Source organism: Astatotilapia calliptera, chromosome 7 (assembly GCF_900246225.1).
Source record: "Astatotilapia calliptera chromosome 7, fAstCal1.2, whole genome shotgun sequence".
Lineage (NCBI taxonomy): Eukaryota > Metazoa > Chordata > Actinopteri > Cichliformes > Cichlidae > Astatotilapia > Astatotilapia calliptera.
The window spans coordinates 18,621,896-18,635,771 of NC_039308.1; the positions used below are offsets into that span (position 1 = coordinate 18,621,896).

Consider the following 13,876-nt stretch of genomic DNA (forward strand, 5'->3'; position numbering starts at 1 on the left):
TGAATTACAGTAGCATCAAAGTTAAGAAAAAAAATGTTGCTTTCTTATTGAGAGCTGATGAGAGCGAGGAGACTGATATCACTAACAAACAGTTCGGGCAAAGTTGGGTCAACAATATGAGACGTTAATGTTACTCAGTCTACCAGTACCTCTGTTTTTACTGACCCCTTTGTCAGTTTTATAACCAAATATAAAACCACAAAATTACCAGGTTTTGGATTTGCTTTAATTAGATGTAAGTAAATGTTTTGTACAGAAGCTGGGCTGTTTTCTCCTGTTTACAGTTTTCATGCTAAATATTTGGCTTCTGGATATTTACAATACAGATGTGAGAGGGGTATCAATCTTCCTCTCACTCCCCCTCCCTCAAGAAGTTCAAATTTCAATCTCTAATTTAGAATAATCTGAAAAGCTCAGGGTTTTGTTTTGGTTTGATTTTTGATGACATTTAGTAGATTTAGGCCTCTTTGATGAGCAACAGACCACACAGACGTGAAACAAAAAACAGAGGACGACTTTTAGCGATATGTGGGCTGCACATGTCTCTAAAAACCCCTTTTCCAAACAGCTATCACTGTTAACTGACATTTAAACTTGTGAGCCCTGCACTTCTGTCTCTTGGCTTAAGGGTTTAGTCTTTTGGACAAAAACATAATCGAAGATCATTATCTGCAAGTTGCAATCTGTCTTATATGATAGCATCGTGTGTGCAACAAAACACTGACAGCATCTTCTGTAAAAGTTTTGCTGGCAGTTGTCTTTTTTCCCCGTTTGCATCTCTCTCTGTTTTTGTGCCCCCTCGTCTCTGTGGCAAACAAAGGATAAGGTCACCTTCTTTAATTAGGAAAAGCTAAATAGTTTTAGGGGTTTTAACTCTTTTGAGTAAAATAATGTAATCCCCTTAAGCAGGATTACCACACTGCTGTCAATCTTTGTTTGCCGTTAAGTGGCTATAGCACAAATATGTTATTGTTTGGGCTTTGTTAACCTCTTTGACTCGACACTTGCAGGAAGCCGTTTTTAAAATGAACCTTGTTGACAAATCATTAAGCGCTTTTATTGGTTTTTAATGAGTGTATTAAATAATTTAAGTTGCTTTCAGTCGTGTGTCAGTTGGTGCATGACCTTTTCTTTGGGTCAAAAAAGCAAATAATCTTTAAACTGAAGGGGACGTCTCTTCATTTTTGGCAACAATATCTTGACGCTTTGATTAAATATTAAGCTGCCATCTTGCAATCCTTGTCCTCACCAGAAATCTTGTAATTATGATTTTGTTGTACCTAAATCTGTGGGCCTAAGCTTCCCTCTCTTTCCCCCTCCCCACAGACTGACATGAACATGACATCTGGAGGAGTGGAAAGATGGTTTTAAGATTTATGTAAGTAGGTTTAGAGCCAGCACCGACTCATGCACTTGTGACGGGGAGGAGTTAGGGAGGGTGTGGAGGCTGGTGCCCGCAGTGGTCGTCGCACTGCCACCCCTAAATCCAGCAGGGCCAAATCCAACAGGACGTCCCCTCTATGACGTGCAGCGGGGGTGCCGCATGAGCAGGGGGTCTCAGAGCTACTTTAAAAGCCGGCTCCGAAGATGCTCCACAACCACCGAGCAAGATACCTGGGTGTTGTGCGCAAGTTTTCCAACGTCGCCCGACATTGAGCTACAACTTTATCAAAAGGGGTAATATTATCTGTGAAGAAGTCAGAGTGTTTTGTTATTATTATTATTATTTTACTTTTGGATATTTTTTCTGGACTTATCAACCAATGTGGCTTCTTGGATCAACTACCCAAGTAATGATGATGGATGAGCGCATGTCTCCCTCCGCACGCTGCGTCCAGAACCCGGGGAGCAACCCGTCCACAGTCCACAGCATAGAGGCTATACTGGGATTTAAAGAAGACACCATATTCCACAAGTCAGCCTCCTATAACGTAATGGAAAGAGTCCAGGTCAAAGATGCTGAGCGCAACGGGAATGGGATAGTGAGCCAAACGAAAAAAAACCATTACTCGGAAAGTTGTGACAGTAAGTAAATTCGGTTTTCTTCACATTTAGTCCCGCGTCAGTCAATCTGAGTGCAAAAACAGTATGCTGAAAATATGCAGGCATCCTGTGGTTTAGTTTGGATTAAAGTTGTTTAAACTCCAGATAAAGTAACACTTTGAATTCGGTTTTTACCCAGAAGGAAATCAAAATGTATTTTATATTGGTGCAAATGTCTAAAAGGTTATTTTCTTTTTTTAAAGGAGAGATACAAAAATACAAATGAAATAATGAATGTTTAAATAAATACATTAAAAATTTTAAACAAATCTAAGAAAAAAAAGTAAAATAATTTTTTTAATAAAAGCCACACTGGACTGGAAAAAGTGGAGTTACCATTTTATTTTGAAAAGCGAATTTTAACTCGGCTAAAACTTCCAGTCCCGGTGTTTGACTTCTTCCACCGCCTCCACTCCTCACAGGTGTGTGCTGTGGCAGCAGCACCGGCGAAGCCTCCGTGTGCCCGGACTCACCGGACAGAGACGGCAAACTGTCCGACGACGAAAGCCACAAGAAGAAGCACCGACGGAACCGGACCACCTTCACCACCTTCCAACTCCACGAACTAGAGAGAGCTTTCGACAAGTCCCACTACCCGGACGTGTACAGCAGAGAGGAGCTGGCCTTGAAAGTGAACCTGCCCGAGGTCCGGGTGCAGGTATGTCCCCGAAGCAAAACCACTTGTTTTATTTTATTGCAAGTACCTTTTATTATATTGAAGACCGTTAGGCCTGTAAGTCAAACCATAATGATGACGGTTCCTATGCTTATAAGGCTAAAGAAATTATTATTTTTAGACCTTTTTAGATTAAATTTAATATATTTATTATATATTTCTGAATATTTATATTATCTTTTAGAAATGTAGAGAAACGACGTGTTCGTTTGATTTGCAAAAAATTACTTTTTCATGCCTATGATCAATATAAGATCATAAATATGGTAAATATGATGGAATATTAAAACGATCATAAATGTTTAATAAAAGTGACCACAGTAGATTTTTTTTTATCTAAGAGGAAATGCTTATTTATTTGTTTGAATTGTAACCAAGCGAAATAGGAATCAAATTTATAAAATTAAACAAAATAATTAATAAATAAATGTTGAACTTGTCTTTATTTTTTTTTTAAACATTTAAAAGAAATTTGAAAAATGGAATTTGAATCCATTTCTAAATCAGTTTCACTTTATTGTTTGTGCAGCGACACAGCTCAAGCCAAGTGCTGGAATCAAAAAGTTTCCACTGACACTATATTTAATTCCTTTCTTCTGCATTCATGTTCAAATGCTTTCCTGCAGTATTTTATTTCACATTCTAAATTATAGAGGTTACAGTTTACATTTATGACTGATTATGGGCCTAAAAGTTGTGTTTTTCTGCTTTTCTACTGGCTGCTGGGTCGATTCATAGACGTCATTCCTTTTTCGGGTATAAATCAAACTTTTAGGGAAATGTTTTATCAAGATAGACAGATGATTAAAAAAAAATCTTTATATTTTCAGGTTTGGTTCCAAAACCGGCGAGCCAAGTGGCGTCGACAGGAGAAGCTGGAGGTGAGCTCCATCAAGCTTCAGGATACCCCTTCCTCGTCTTTGCTCTCTTTCAGTCGTTCTCCCACCAGCTCTCTGGGCTCTGGGCTGCAGCTGGAGCCCTGGCTCTCCACCCCGATCACCACCTCCACTTCGCTGCAGTCGCTCTCGGGCTTCGTCAGCAACTCGCAAGGCCTCCCAGGCCCTTACACGCCTTCTCCTCCTCCGCCCCTGCCCTCTTCCTTGCCTTCATCCTTCCTCAACTCCCCAGCCCTGGGACACAGCTCTCACCTGCCTCACATCAGCTCTATGTGCCTGCCGCCCCCGGCATACCAGTGCTCAGCTGATCCGAGGAACTCCAGTATTGCTTCACTGAGGATGAAGGCTAAGGAGCACATTCAGTCTATTGGGAAGACATGGTGATGCTGGGTGGACTTTAAGACCCCTGAACACATCATGATGAATCTTTTTGGAGAAATCTGGCTTCATTTTCATGATGGGATTGTATTTTTTTTTTAAAGACTGACAACTCGAGCTGCCCTTTGGAATTCAAGACATCCACACGTACAACTTTGTGGAAAAATTGTGACACTTTATGTGAAATTCCTGTAAATATGAAGCCGTCTCTTCTCCTTTGTCTTCACTCTAAATTGTTTCATTGTATCAGCCAGCCCAGTCCGCATCTCATCCAGTGTTACTGCCAATAGAACAAGTACAGAGCCTACTGAAAACTCACCAATGCCTGTTTATGCTTCCTCTTGTAAATGGATAAAAGGAGCATTTTAAATCTTTACTTGTTTCTGAGTCTGAATCATAAAATAAATGTATCAAATGGGATTACTTTCCTTATGCAATAAATTGTTTGTGTACAAATACATTAACAAATTTACGATTTCTCCCGTTTTCATGCGTAATTTGAGATGTCTGACAGAATGAAATGATGGTAGATTAAGTTTCCATCAGGAAATGCATTCATTACCTGCAGAGGTGTCTTCAGTATCACACTTGTGTAAAGATAAAAAAAATCTGCACATGTTATATGCAAAATGTTAAAAATTAGCCCGGTACAGCGGTGAAAGGTCAGTAGACCCAGGGAGCTGCATTATTTAAATAAAAAACATTCCTGCTGTGAATCTAAGTATATTCATGCTTCTGAATTATTAAAAAAAACATATGGCAGGTTTGTTACATGCAACAGGCTTAAACTCGCCCACTTTCTCTCTCCGTTTAGGAGAATGAGTCCCTCAACCCACTTATTTCCTCCTCATTAACTCCTGTAAACTTTATCCCATTCGCTCCTGGGATTAAACCCATAATGGGGGTGAAAGTGGCTTGTACTTCTATTGTTTGCCAATCATCCTTAACAAATGAGTGAAAAAGAAGCAGAGTGAAAACTTTCCTCTGGCTTTAAGAGAAAACTGTGTGTGTGTGTGTGTGTGTGTGTGTGTGTGTGTGTGTGTGTGTGTGTGTGTGTGTAAACCAAATTGCTGCAATTAGCACTTCCTTCTGTCTGCAACTCCAGAGGGATGATAATTATCATTAATCCAACTACGCAAAACACACTCACACAAACACACTCACTTGTGCGTTTTTTCCTTCTAATGAGAAAGTGTGATCATCCATTTTCGTCTGCAGTCGTGATTATGTCAACATTTTACAATCCACCTGATTATTTGCTGGAAATGAAAGCACTCTTAGATTGACGCTGTGCGACACCTAGTGGTACAAACTGGTTACTGTACTGGTGAAGTAAATCTCAAAAGCGCTAACAATTTCAGAAAAAAAGAAAAAACGGCAAAGGACACTTCTGACATGCAAAGCATGCTTTGACATCCACAGTGCAGTTATCACAATGCCCATTTTATTTCAGATTCTCAGCTTATGTAACACAACCTTGTCAGATCGTTCAGCAATCAAAACGCTGCATGATATGCATACAGGAAACCAAGATTAGTGATGAAACAAACAATCTGTTACAGCAGAATAAAATACACAGTGTGGATATGTGATTATAGAGTACTTTAAGTTGATAATGATGATTGTTTTTAAAAAACAGAAATTCATCTTGCATTCAGGTGGAGTCACTGTCTTGCAGTTTCAAAGCCAGAAGAAGCAGGTCTGACATCTATAAAGTAGTAATTACATTGGAAATGTACACATGATTAGACGTAACATTGGATCACTTGATAATTGAGGATCTGTTCCACACACATACCTCTGCCAGATATTTTTCTTTGTCTTCTTCTCTCCAGTGGCGCTGAAGCAGCCTGTCTGCAGTTTGAGGCATCATCTGATTTGGATTCTCTGGTTGCATCAGAGCCTGCATTAGATGCTGTGTGAGCCGGGCTGGTTTTAGGGCTGTCAGGTAGTCCCTGTCAGGGTTTACCTCCTGCTCCTCCTCTATGCTCTTCTTTCCCATCAAGTGACCTGGGAAGTTGGAAATAAAAGGTAGCATTCTGAAGAATCTATTCTAGAGCATCTTCTGAAATTACACTGCAATCAAGTGTTGATGTGTGCAAAGCATTTTTTTTCTCACTGCAAAGTGCTCATTCCTCCTGGTGTAACTTATAATATATATATATATATATATATATATATATATATATATATATATATATATATATATATATATATATATATATATATATATAGCAGCAGCAGCAGTATATATAACTTAGCAGCAGAGAATGACTAAAACATACTTATTTATAACAACAGAAAACAAATGAATGATTTGAAGTGACCCGGGGTTATTACAATTGTAATAAATAGGCTATTATCAATATGAGTATTTGTTTCGAAGAGTGAACAGTCCTGCGAACCTTGCGATATAATCGCCAAATACATAGAACAAAAAGTAATATTAACTTGCCTGCACGAAATACTTTTTTAGCAGATTGTGTGACGGTTTCCTTACCTACTGCCCAGTGATTGCCTCGTGGATACATTTTCCCAACAACTGCTGCAGGGCTCTCTGAGCAGTTCAAAATACACGGTACAGTAGCCAGAATAATAAGAACTGGCCACACGGGTCTGCAAGTCCATGAATACCATAAGCACTCTCCGCCCATGTTGTCGGAAAATATAAACGTAAATATAAACAAAAACAAAACACCCAACGTATGTTAGTCCTTAAGTTACAGTTAATCGGCTTGATCTATCTTTAGAAGATCTCCACCATACTCGTTTTTTATTCGCGTGAGCCGATAAGTTTGGAAACAGCTGTCCAGTTGCAAACCTGCTGAGGTTCCACTCCCGGCGCCTTTGATAAGAATGGCTAACGGTTCAAAGTTAAATGCCCCTCCTGACACAGCCGTACGTCAGTGGGTGTCTTAAGTAGCCCGACGCTGGTGCCAAAATGAGAAAGTGATGATGACAAATTATCATCTATACTCTGTAATTATCGATCGCTATTGTTTGCCCAGAGATTGCTGGGTGATTGCAGAAGATGTCAACGTCATTTCACGCGGATGGACGAGACCTCAGTAATTGCCTCTGTCTCAATAAGCATGTGAGGAAAAGCTGTGACTGAAGAACTCTTTGGGTCATTTACATGTACATTACACTATATAAAAAAATAATACTAACAAAATGAAATAGGGAGGTTTTCACGTAAAAGAAATGAGTCATTTCCACTGAGTGGCTCATTTTAGGGAAAATCCATACATTTTATGTGTTTTATTTAAATGATACATCACGACTGATCTGTTGGAGTTACTTGTACTTCATATGCAGATTTGGAAATGCATTGTATGCAAGCTGAAATCTTGATCCAAAGAAGCAGATAGTAGCAGAAAAAAAGCCTGAATATGAAAATCATTAGGCCTTTGCCCAAAACACTTTTCATGACTGTGATGATAATAATGGACAGTTCTTAGAAATCAGTGTAAAATTGAATTAAACTCACTTTTTCTGCTTAAAACAACGCTTCATGGCTGAAATTGTTTGCTCAGATTCTGTCAAACCGAAATTAAACATTCATAAGCAAGCAATATTTCACATGTAAAGGTCTGCCTATAAACTGTTAAGGGGAATTCAATGTTCCCCGCTGGTGTCCTTTGTGCACGTCTGAAAAACTGATTAGCTGAAATGTTGTCTTTAAGGGGACATGAAACACCAATGGAGTGTACCACGAAGACGAAGAAGTCCAAATAAACATAAACATCAGAGAATAAATGCACAAAAGTTGGCTCCAAAGCACAGTTTTCAATGTTTTAACACTTGGTTACGCTCCACTACCGGCACAAATATGAATAAGAGTATTACATATTACTGTTTGATTCACATGTTTTTGATGCTACTGCCAAGTGACAGCAGGCGGGGGTAAATCACACACTCTGAAAAGTTTCTGCCACGTTAGTGGGACATTTTCCACTTAGCAAGTGTTGGAAGACTTCTGCAGGTATGTTCGCCCTCAAAGTTCAATCCTCATAACATAAAAGTGCTTTCCTTTCTGTGATTGGTAACTTTCACACGCATATGACCTCAAATACACATGTGAACATGTCACATGTCACAGTACAGTCAAAATACATGGGCTGTGAAAAATCATTGGTTGCCCAGTTGGCCAATGCATTGCATTTGTTATTATTTATTTATTTATTTGGTCTTGCAAGCCAAATGCAGGTACTTGCAGCAGGAAACTTTTGATCAAAGGGTGACGTAACATGTTGCCCGGTGGGTAGCAGCCTGTCTTCAAAGGTTGTCCAGTGCCTGTGTTGCTTTGCAGTTAAAGTGCAGCTGAATTCTTGCAGTAAATACTTTGCTATTTGTGGAGCAATTTCTACATTTCTGTTTTAAATCTACACATTTCTCACTGGTCTCTGAATGTCAGCAATTAATGTGAATTTCTGTGTAGGAGGGCAACAATTCTGCAACAGAAAACAACAGATTTGCAATATTCCCTTATTTATCACAGTTACTCGCCATATTATCACAGACACCATGTAACTGCCAACATGGCATTATTCAAGTCAGAAAATTATAGCAGGCTGATTTCATCTTATGTCATCTTTAAAGTGACCAAAGTAACTTGCAAGTGACTGCAAGTGGTTGCAGACCTGCTCCTTGTTACAACAACCAAAGGCATTTACATTGCAACTTCATTGTTACTGTAGCCTCACTTAGCCAAGCGTGTTAAGGCTCCAGCATACCGCCTTTATTGCTACCCATAGCTTTGCAGATGCAGATCTACACGTTGCAGCTGTCTGCTGGAATGCGCTATTGTTTTCTTGGAGGACAACACATCTCCATGGGCTCTGCACTGTTTAAATTCCCAGAAACCTTCTCTCTGTATAAGAATGACATAAAAAGACACCATAAATCTGTATTTTCCAATATGGCAGCGTTCTTCATGCCTCAAGTATACAGTTTTTACAATAACCCCAGAAAGCAGGATATTATGTTAATAATATTTCTTACCTCAGAGAGCGCTATTACTCGGGTAATAAAGTACATCACATGTGAGAACTGTTATACACAGTTATATGTGTTGTACACAGTCTATACAATGAGACTTGTTTTTTTTTTCAGAGTAAGAGAAACTGCCCCCTGCTGGTCATTAGAAAGATTTCTCTTTTCAGAAAAGGAAACCTTTCTTCTTCTTTAATACACTATATGGATACTTATCAGTCAATGTCTTTATTTCTTTTGGCTAATAGGAAATGAGGATATTACTCTTACTTGTTTACTTCTTTAAATCTGTCTCCTGTAAGTCCCTGTAAGTATTGGCCCATAATAGATTATGCCAGTGGCTCCTACTCTGGGAGTTCTGCATCACAAACTCCCAATGAAAAAAGTTACTTCAATAGTCTAAATAGTATATAGAGCAATTTCTAAGTTGTGGCGGCATAAAATACAAACATGCTGATGCAAAAAAAACAAAAAACAAAAACAGCTCACAAAAAATAAATAATGGCTATCCATGACTCCTATTACCACCTGTAACCGAGGAAAACTCCTTATGTGTAGGGAGGGGTGTTTTCATTTGGTTACTGTTTGAAGATTTTTTTCCCCTAGTGCTTCAAAACTGCATTTATTTAGACCTACAATATTAAATTACAGCTTTTACCAGATTAGGGTTGCTTGCTTGTAGTAATCGGTTAGTTTGGTCAATACTCAGATCACAGTTATTTGACACATCACACACTTTTAAAAATATTTTAAAAAATTGTAAATTTAAAACGTGTTAAAAAATATTATATTTTCAAGGGAATTTCCTTGAAATGTAAATACAATCCAAAAGTAAAGCAAATGAATGTGCTGAAATGCAAATATAGGAATTATTTTCACAAGCAACTGGAGCCAAATACAGCAGCACAAAACGCACACTACTCTAACACAGTCACCTTTCTCACTCACTATGTATTAATAGACCTCTCTGCATTGAATCATATCTGTTATTAACCTCTGTCTCTCTTCCACAGCATGTCTTTATCCTGTCTTCCTTCTCTCACCCCAACCGGTCGCAGCAGATGGCCGCCCCTCCCTGAGCCTGGTTCTGCCGGAGGTTTCTTCCTGTTAAAAGGGAGTTTTTCCTTCCCACTGTTGCCAAAGTGCTTGCTCATAGGGGGTCATATGATTGTTGGGTTTTTCTCTGTATCTATGAAGCGCCTTGAGGCGACTTTTGTTGTGATTTGGCGCTATATAAATAAAATTGAATTGAATTAGTAACTGTGTGCTAAAACATAGGAGGAAATCCTTCAACTTTTACTTCTTCCTTTTGCACAACACCGAATTGTCTTCACGTTTTCTGCATGTTAACAATTTGTAACTATCGCTTTATTTTCAAATCACAGAAAATTATGCACACACATGAAATAAAACCAACGGCTCTTACAAGATGCCATGAATAAGAGTGATGAATATTTTGACACCTGTTGTGTGCTTACTTACATCTGCCATCTTGTTAATGAAGAGTCCAACTAATTTATTGGCACACTTTATTGCAGAGCACGGAAAGGTCAGCAGTGTGAATTAGGCAGTCCTCAAACACAGTGAGGCACCCACGTATGTACCCGTGTGAAATTCTCGTGCTTGACTGATCCCTTTCATGACTTTATTGACATACAGATTGCTGGAGGTACAGAAATGATGAGGACAGATAAGGACTCCATGCAGGGAAATACAGTTTTGTGTTGAAAAGACTAAGGGTTCCACCTGGATAAGTCCACACACAACCCAGCAGAAAATTCGAGTGCGTATGGCTTCTAATATCATATCCTCGTTCAAGAATGACCTTAACAAAGCAGGATGAGTCACCTATGTTTAAAGGGCAGCGACAGATAGGACGCGCAGTGCAGCGTCTTATCAAATATTTGTTGGTTTATTTTTATGGAAGAAAACAAGCTCATGTAACAGAAAGAAAAATGTAAAAAAAAAGACCAGGAATATGCAAGATGCAAGAAATACAAGGTTCAGTTGGAGGTTATTCTGTAAAATCATTCATAAAGCCATAGTTTAATTTATCACTTTCACCTTTTTTACTGTAACTGCTCACTTGGAACATTTTACCAACAAAAAAAGGAACAAGATGAAAAAAACATAATGAAATTACATTACCACCTAGTGAAAGTATGAACTTTGGATTACCCCACACTGAGAAGTGAAGGAGGTTTTCATTAACTCATTCAACGATTCACTAACACCTACTCATGTCTGATTGCCTGGATTTGATCACTTATACTAGAGGTCACCTTTTTTTTTCTTTCTTTTTTTTAATTTTCAGCCTCATAATTAAACCAACTTAAATGACTTCTCTGAAAGAATAATTGTCCACATCAATCAGCATTTTGTATTTGGAAAGTAATAATTATAGGTTGTGACGGAATAAAGTGAACTTTGAAAGTTTTACTAGTAATTTTCAAGCATAAAAGGCAATTCTTCACCACAGGTTGCCATACCCTACCATGTTTATCATAAAAAAAAAAAAATCTTAACACATTCAACTGTAAAGCTCTATATTGCGCTCCCTTTGTTGGGATTTTAAACAGCAGATGGCAGTGTGGGGTGAATTTACAGAAGACTAAATTTGTGATTGAACTAAGAGTTGCAATATAAGTATAATATGTGATGTCAAAAGGCATGAAACTATTGATTTTACTTGTTTGATAAGTCTACAATCTATTTTTTGTTATTACTGTTATATAGTATTTTTTCAGCTTAGTATATAATTATTTTAATATGAGTTTTGAGCTGTGAGCATCATGTCATATGACGCATTAAGCAGTGTGATAGTGGTGTCACGAACACTGACTTTTAAAGGGTGGTCTTTTTGGCAGCGTTCATTAAAATGAACAGTTTGCTTTGTGTTTGTCACAGTTCTGAAATCTTTTCAGAAAGCCAAAAGCACAATATTGCTTTCATTTTATTGCATAAGGAACCTACAGTGGGTTGTTTTGATACAAATGCCATGATGGCTTGCGATAAGTCATCAAATGAGTCAAAGAAGTTTGTCCCTTAATTTTCCTGTTATAATCTATGTTTTATCCTTTTGTCAGTCATAGCTTCATGTCTGTTTGTCAAGTTGTCTTGGTCTGGACTCAGTGTGTGTTATTTCCTGTTTTATTTTGATAGTCTCCTGTCTCATGTGGGTGATGTTCAGTTTTGCTTCCCTTGTCTCGTCTGGTATAACACAGCGGATCCTCTCTGATCCCAGCCACCGCAGCCACAGACTTTTCACACTCCTGCCGTCCGGCAGGCAGTTTAGCAGCATTCAGACCCGCACTAGCAGACACAGAGATAGTTTCTACCCACAAGCCTCCAGGCTTTTGAACTGCTGACATTCTGCATACACCATTACACACTCACTACTCTGCACACTGTCACTTCAACAAATGCCACTTAAATGCTCATTGCACAGGTTTTTGCACAAACTGTAAATACCAACAATTGTCTTAAATTCTCTAAATATTTAATACTTTATTATTTTGTTTGTTCATTTTTTCTTTATCATTGTTATTATTATTATTATTATTATTATTATTATTATTATTATTATTATTATTACTGTTCCTTTCTTGTTATTTTCTTCTTAAATATAACTGCACACTTTCTATATGCTCATGTGAAGCTGAGGAGCACGAGCCAATGAATTTCATTATGGGTAAATGTGGCTACACTGTTTATCTGTATATGACAATAAAGGTGTATACATCGTCTGTGTCTCCCTCTATTCTTTCTCGTGTCCTCCCTCATGCTGTATGAGTTTTATGCCGTTTGCTTAGCCTCAAGTCAGTTTGTTCCTGTTCAGCTCAGATATTGTTTTTGGTTTTTGTTTCCTGCACAGTTTTACCAGTGTTAAAACAAAGCTGCGGTTTTGAGTTATGTCAGTCTGCTAAGTCCTGCATCTGGGTCAACCCTCTGTTTGCCACACACCCATTCACATGACATTATAGGGTTAATTTGTTATGAAATGATAAAGGATCAGGCTATTCCTGAACATGAAACTCCGTGTCTTCTCCTGACCAAGTGCTTCTTATGTATAACATACCTTGAATTTAAACATCTGCGCTTCATGGGATCTTGATAGTTTAATTTAAAATCCACATGGTGGTGTGCAGAGCTAAAAATCACAACACTTGTGTTCAATAACTTATGGACCTAACTGTAAATATAAGCAATAAAGTATACTATCTACTAGGTATACTGCTTCAGTTTTCTTCAGCACACATAAACAGTCAGTATTGCTGACATAATCATTAAATAATGAGACACTACTGAGTAACAACCATGTTTCACTAAATGATCCAGAAAAAATTAAGCAGATAAAAGAGTTCATCTAGAACTATGCATGAACAAATACTGAACATATCTTCCAGTTGGTTCTCCAGTTAAAAAAAAAGAATAGAAAGAAAAACACAGCATCCTGCACAGTTTATAGGGAAGTACTGAAGCACTCATTATCTACTAGGATGTCCTTTATTCATTTTTAGTACCCAGTTGTACCTACTGTAAAGTGATACTGTAGTCAGATGTTTTTGTAGCTGCCACTTATAATAGTCTATATACTCTATATCATGTAACTCCATAATTACATGATAGAAATAAGAAAAAGTGTCAAACAAAACAGGAATACATTGTTGGCGTTTCTTCTGCCTCCCTTTAAAGCATTGGGAAAACACATTCAAGTGATAATATCTCAAACAGGAAATCTGGTGGGGCAGGAGATGGCTTGCTTCTAGCAGCTCCTCTTATGCCCTGCATGAATGGAGACAACATGACGTCATGTGACTTTGTCTGTGTTAGGGGGTGGGGAGCAACCTCAGCCTCCTCTCCTGCACTGAATCTGTCACAGTGTAGA

General features: G+C 38.2%; 2 protein-coding genes across 2 annotated transcripts; one reads left to right on the top strand and one right to left on the bottom strand.

Annotated features, from left to right (window-relative positions):
* Nucleotides 1-1,548: 1,548 nt before the first annotated feature.
* Nucleotides 1,549-4,369, top strand: rx3 (retinal homeobox gene 3). The gene is made up of 3 exons (XM_026176912.1): nt 1,549-2,025; nt 2,466-2,701; nt 3,550-4,369. The coding sequence occupies exons 1-3, from the start codon at nt 1,764-1,766 to the stop codon at nt 3,997-3,999; spliced, it is 948 nt and encodes a 315-aa protein (XP_026032697.1). The 5' UTR covers nt 1,549-1,763; the 3' UTR covers nt 4,000-4,369.
* A 1,067-nt stretch (nt 4,370-5,436) lies between these two features.
* grp (gastrin-releasing peptide) lies at nt 5,437-6,793 on the bottom strand. Its single transcript, XM_026173575.1, has 3 exons — nt 6,494-6,793; nt 5,792-6,003; nt 5,437-5,701 (listed from the first exon to the last, which is right to left on the bottom strand). Exons 1-3 carry the CDS (start codon nt 6,645-6,647, stop codon nt 5,648-5,650), a joined length of 420 nt encoding a protein of 139 aa, XP_026029360.1. The 5' UTR covers nt 6,648-6,793; the 3' UTR covers nt 5,437-5,647.
* Nucleotides 6,794-13,876: the final 7,083 nt, after the last annotated feature.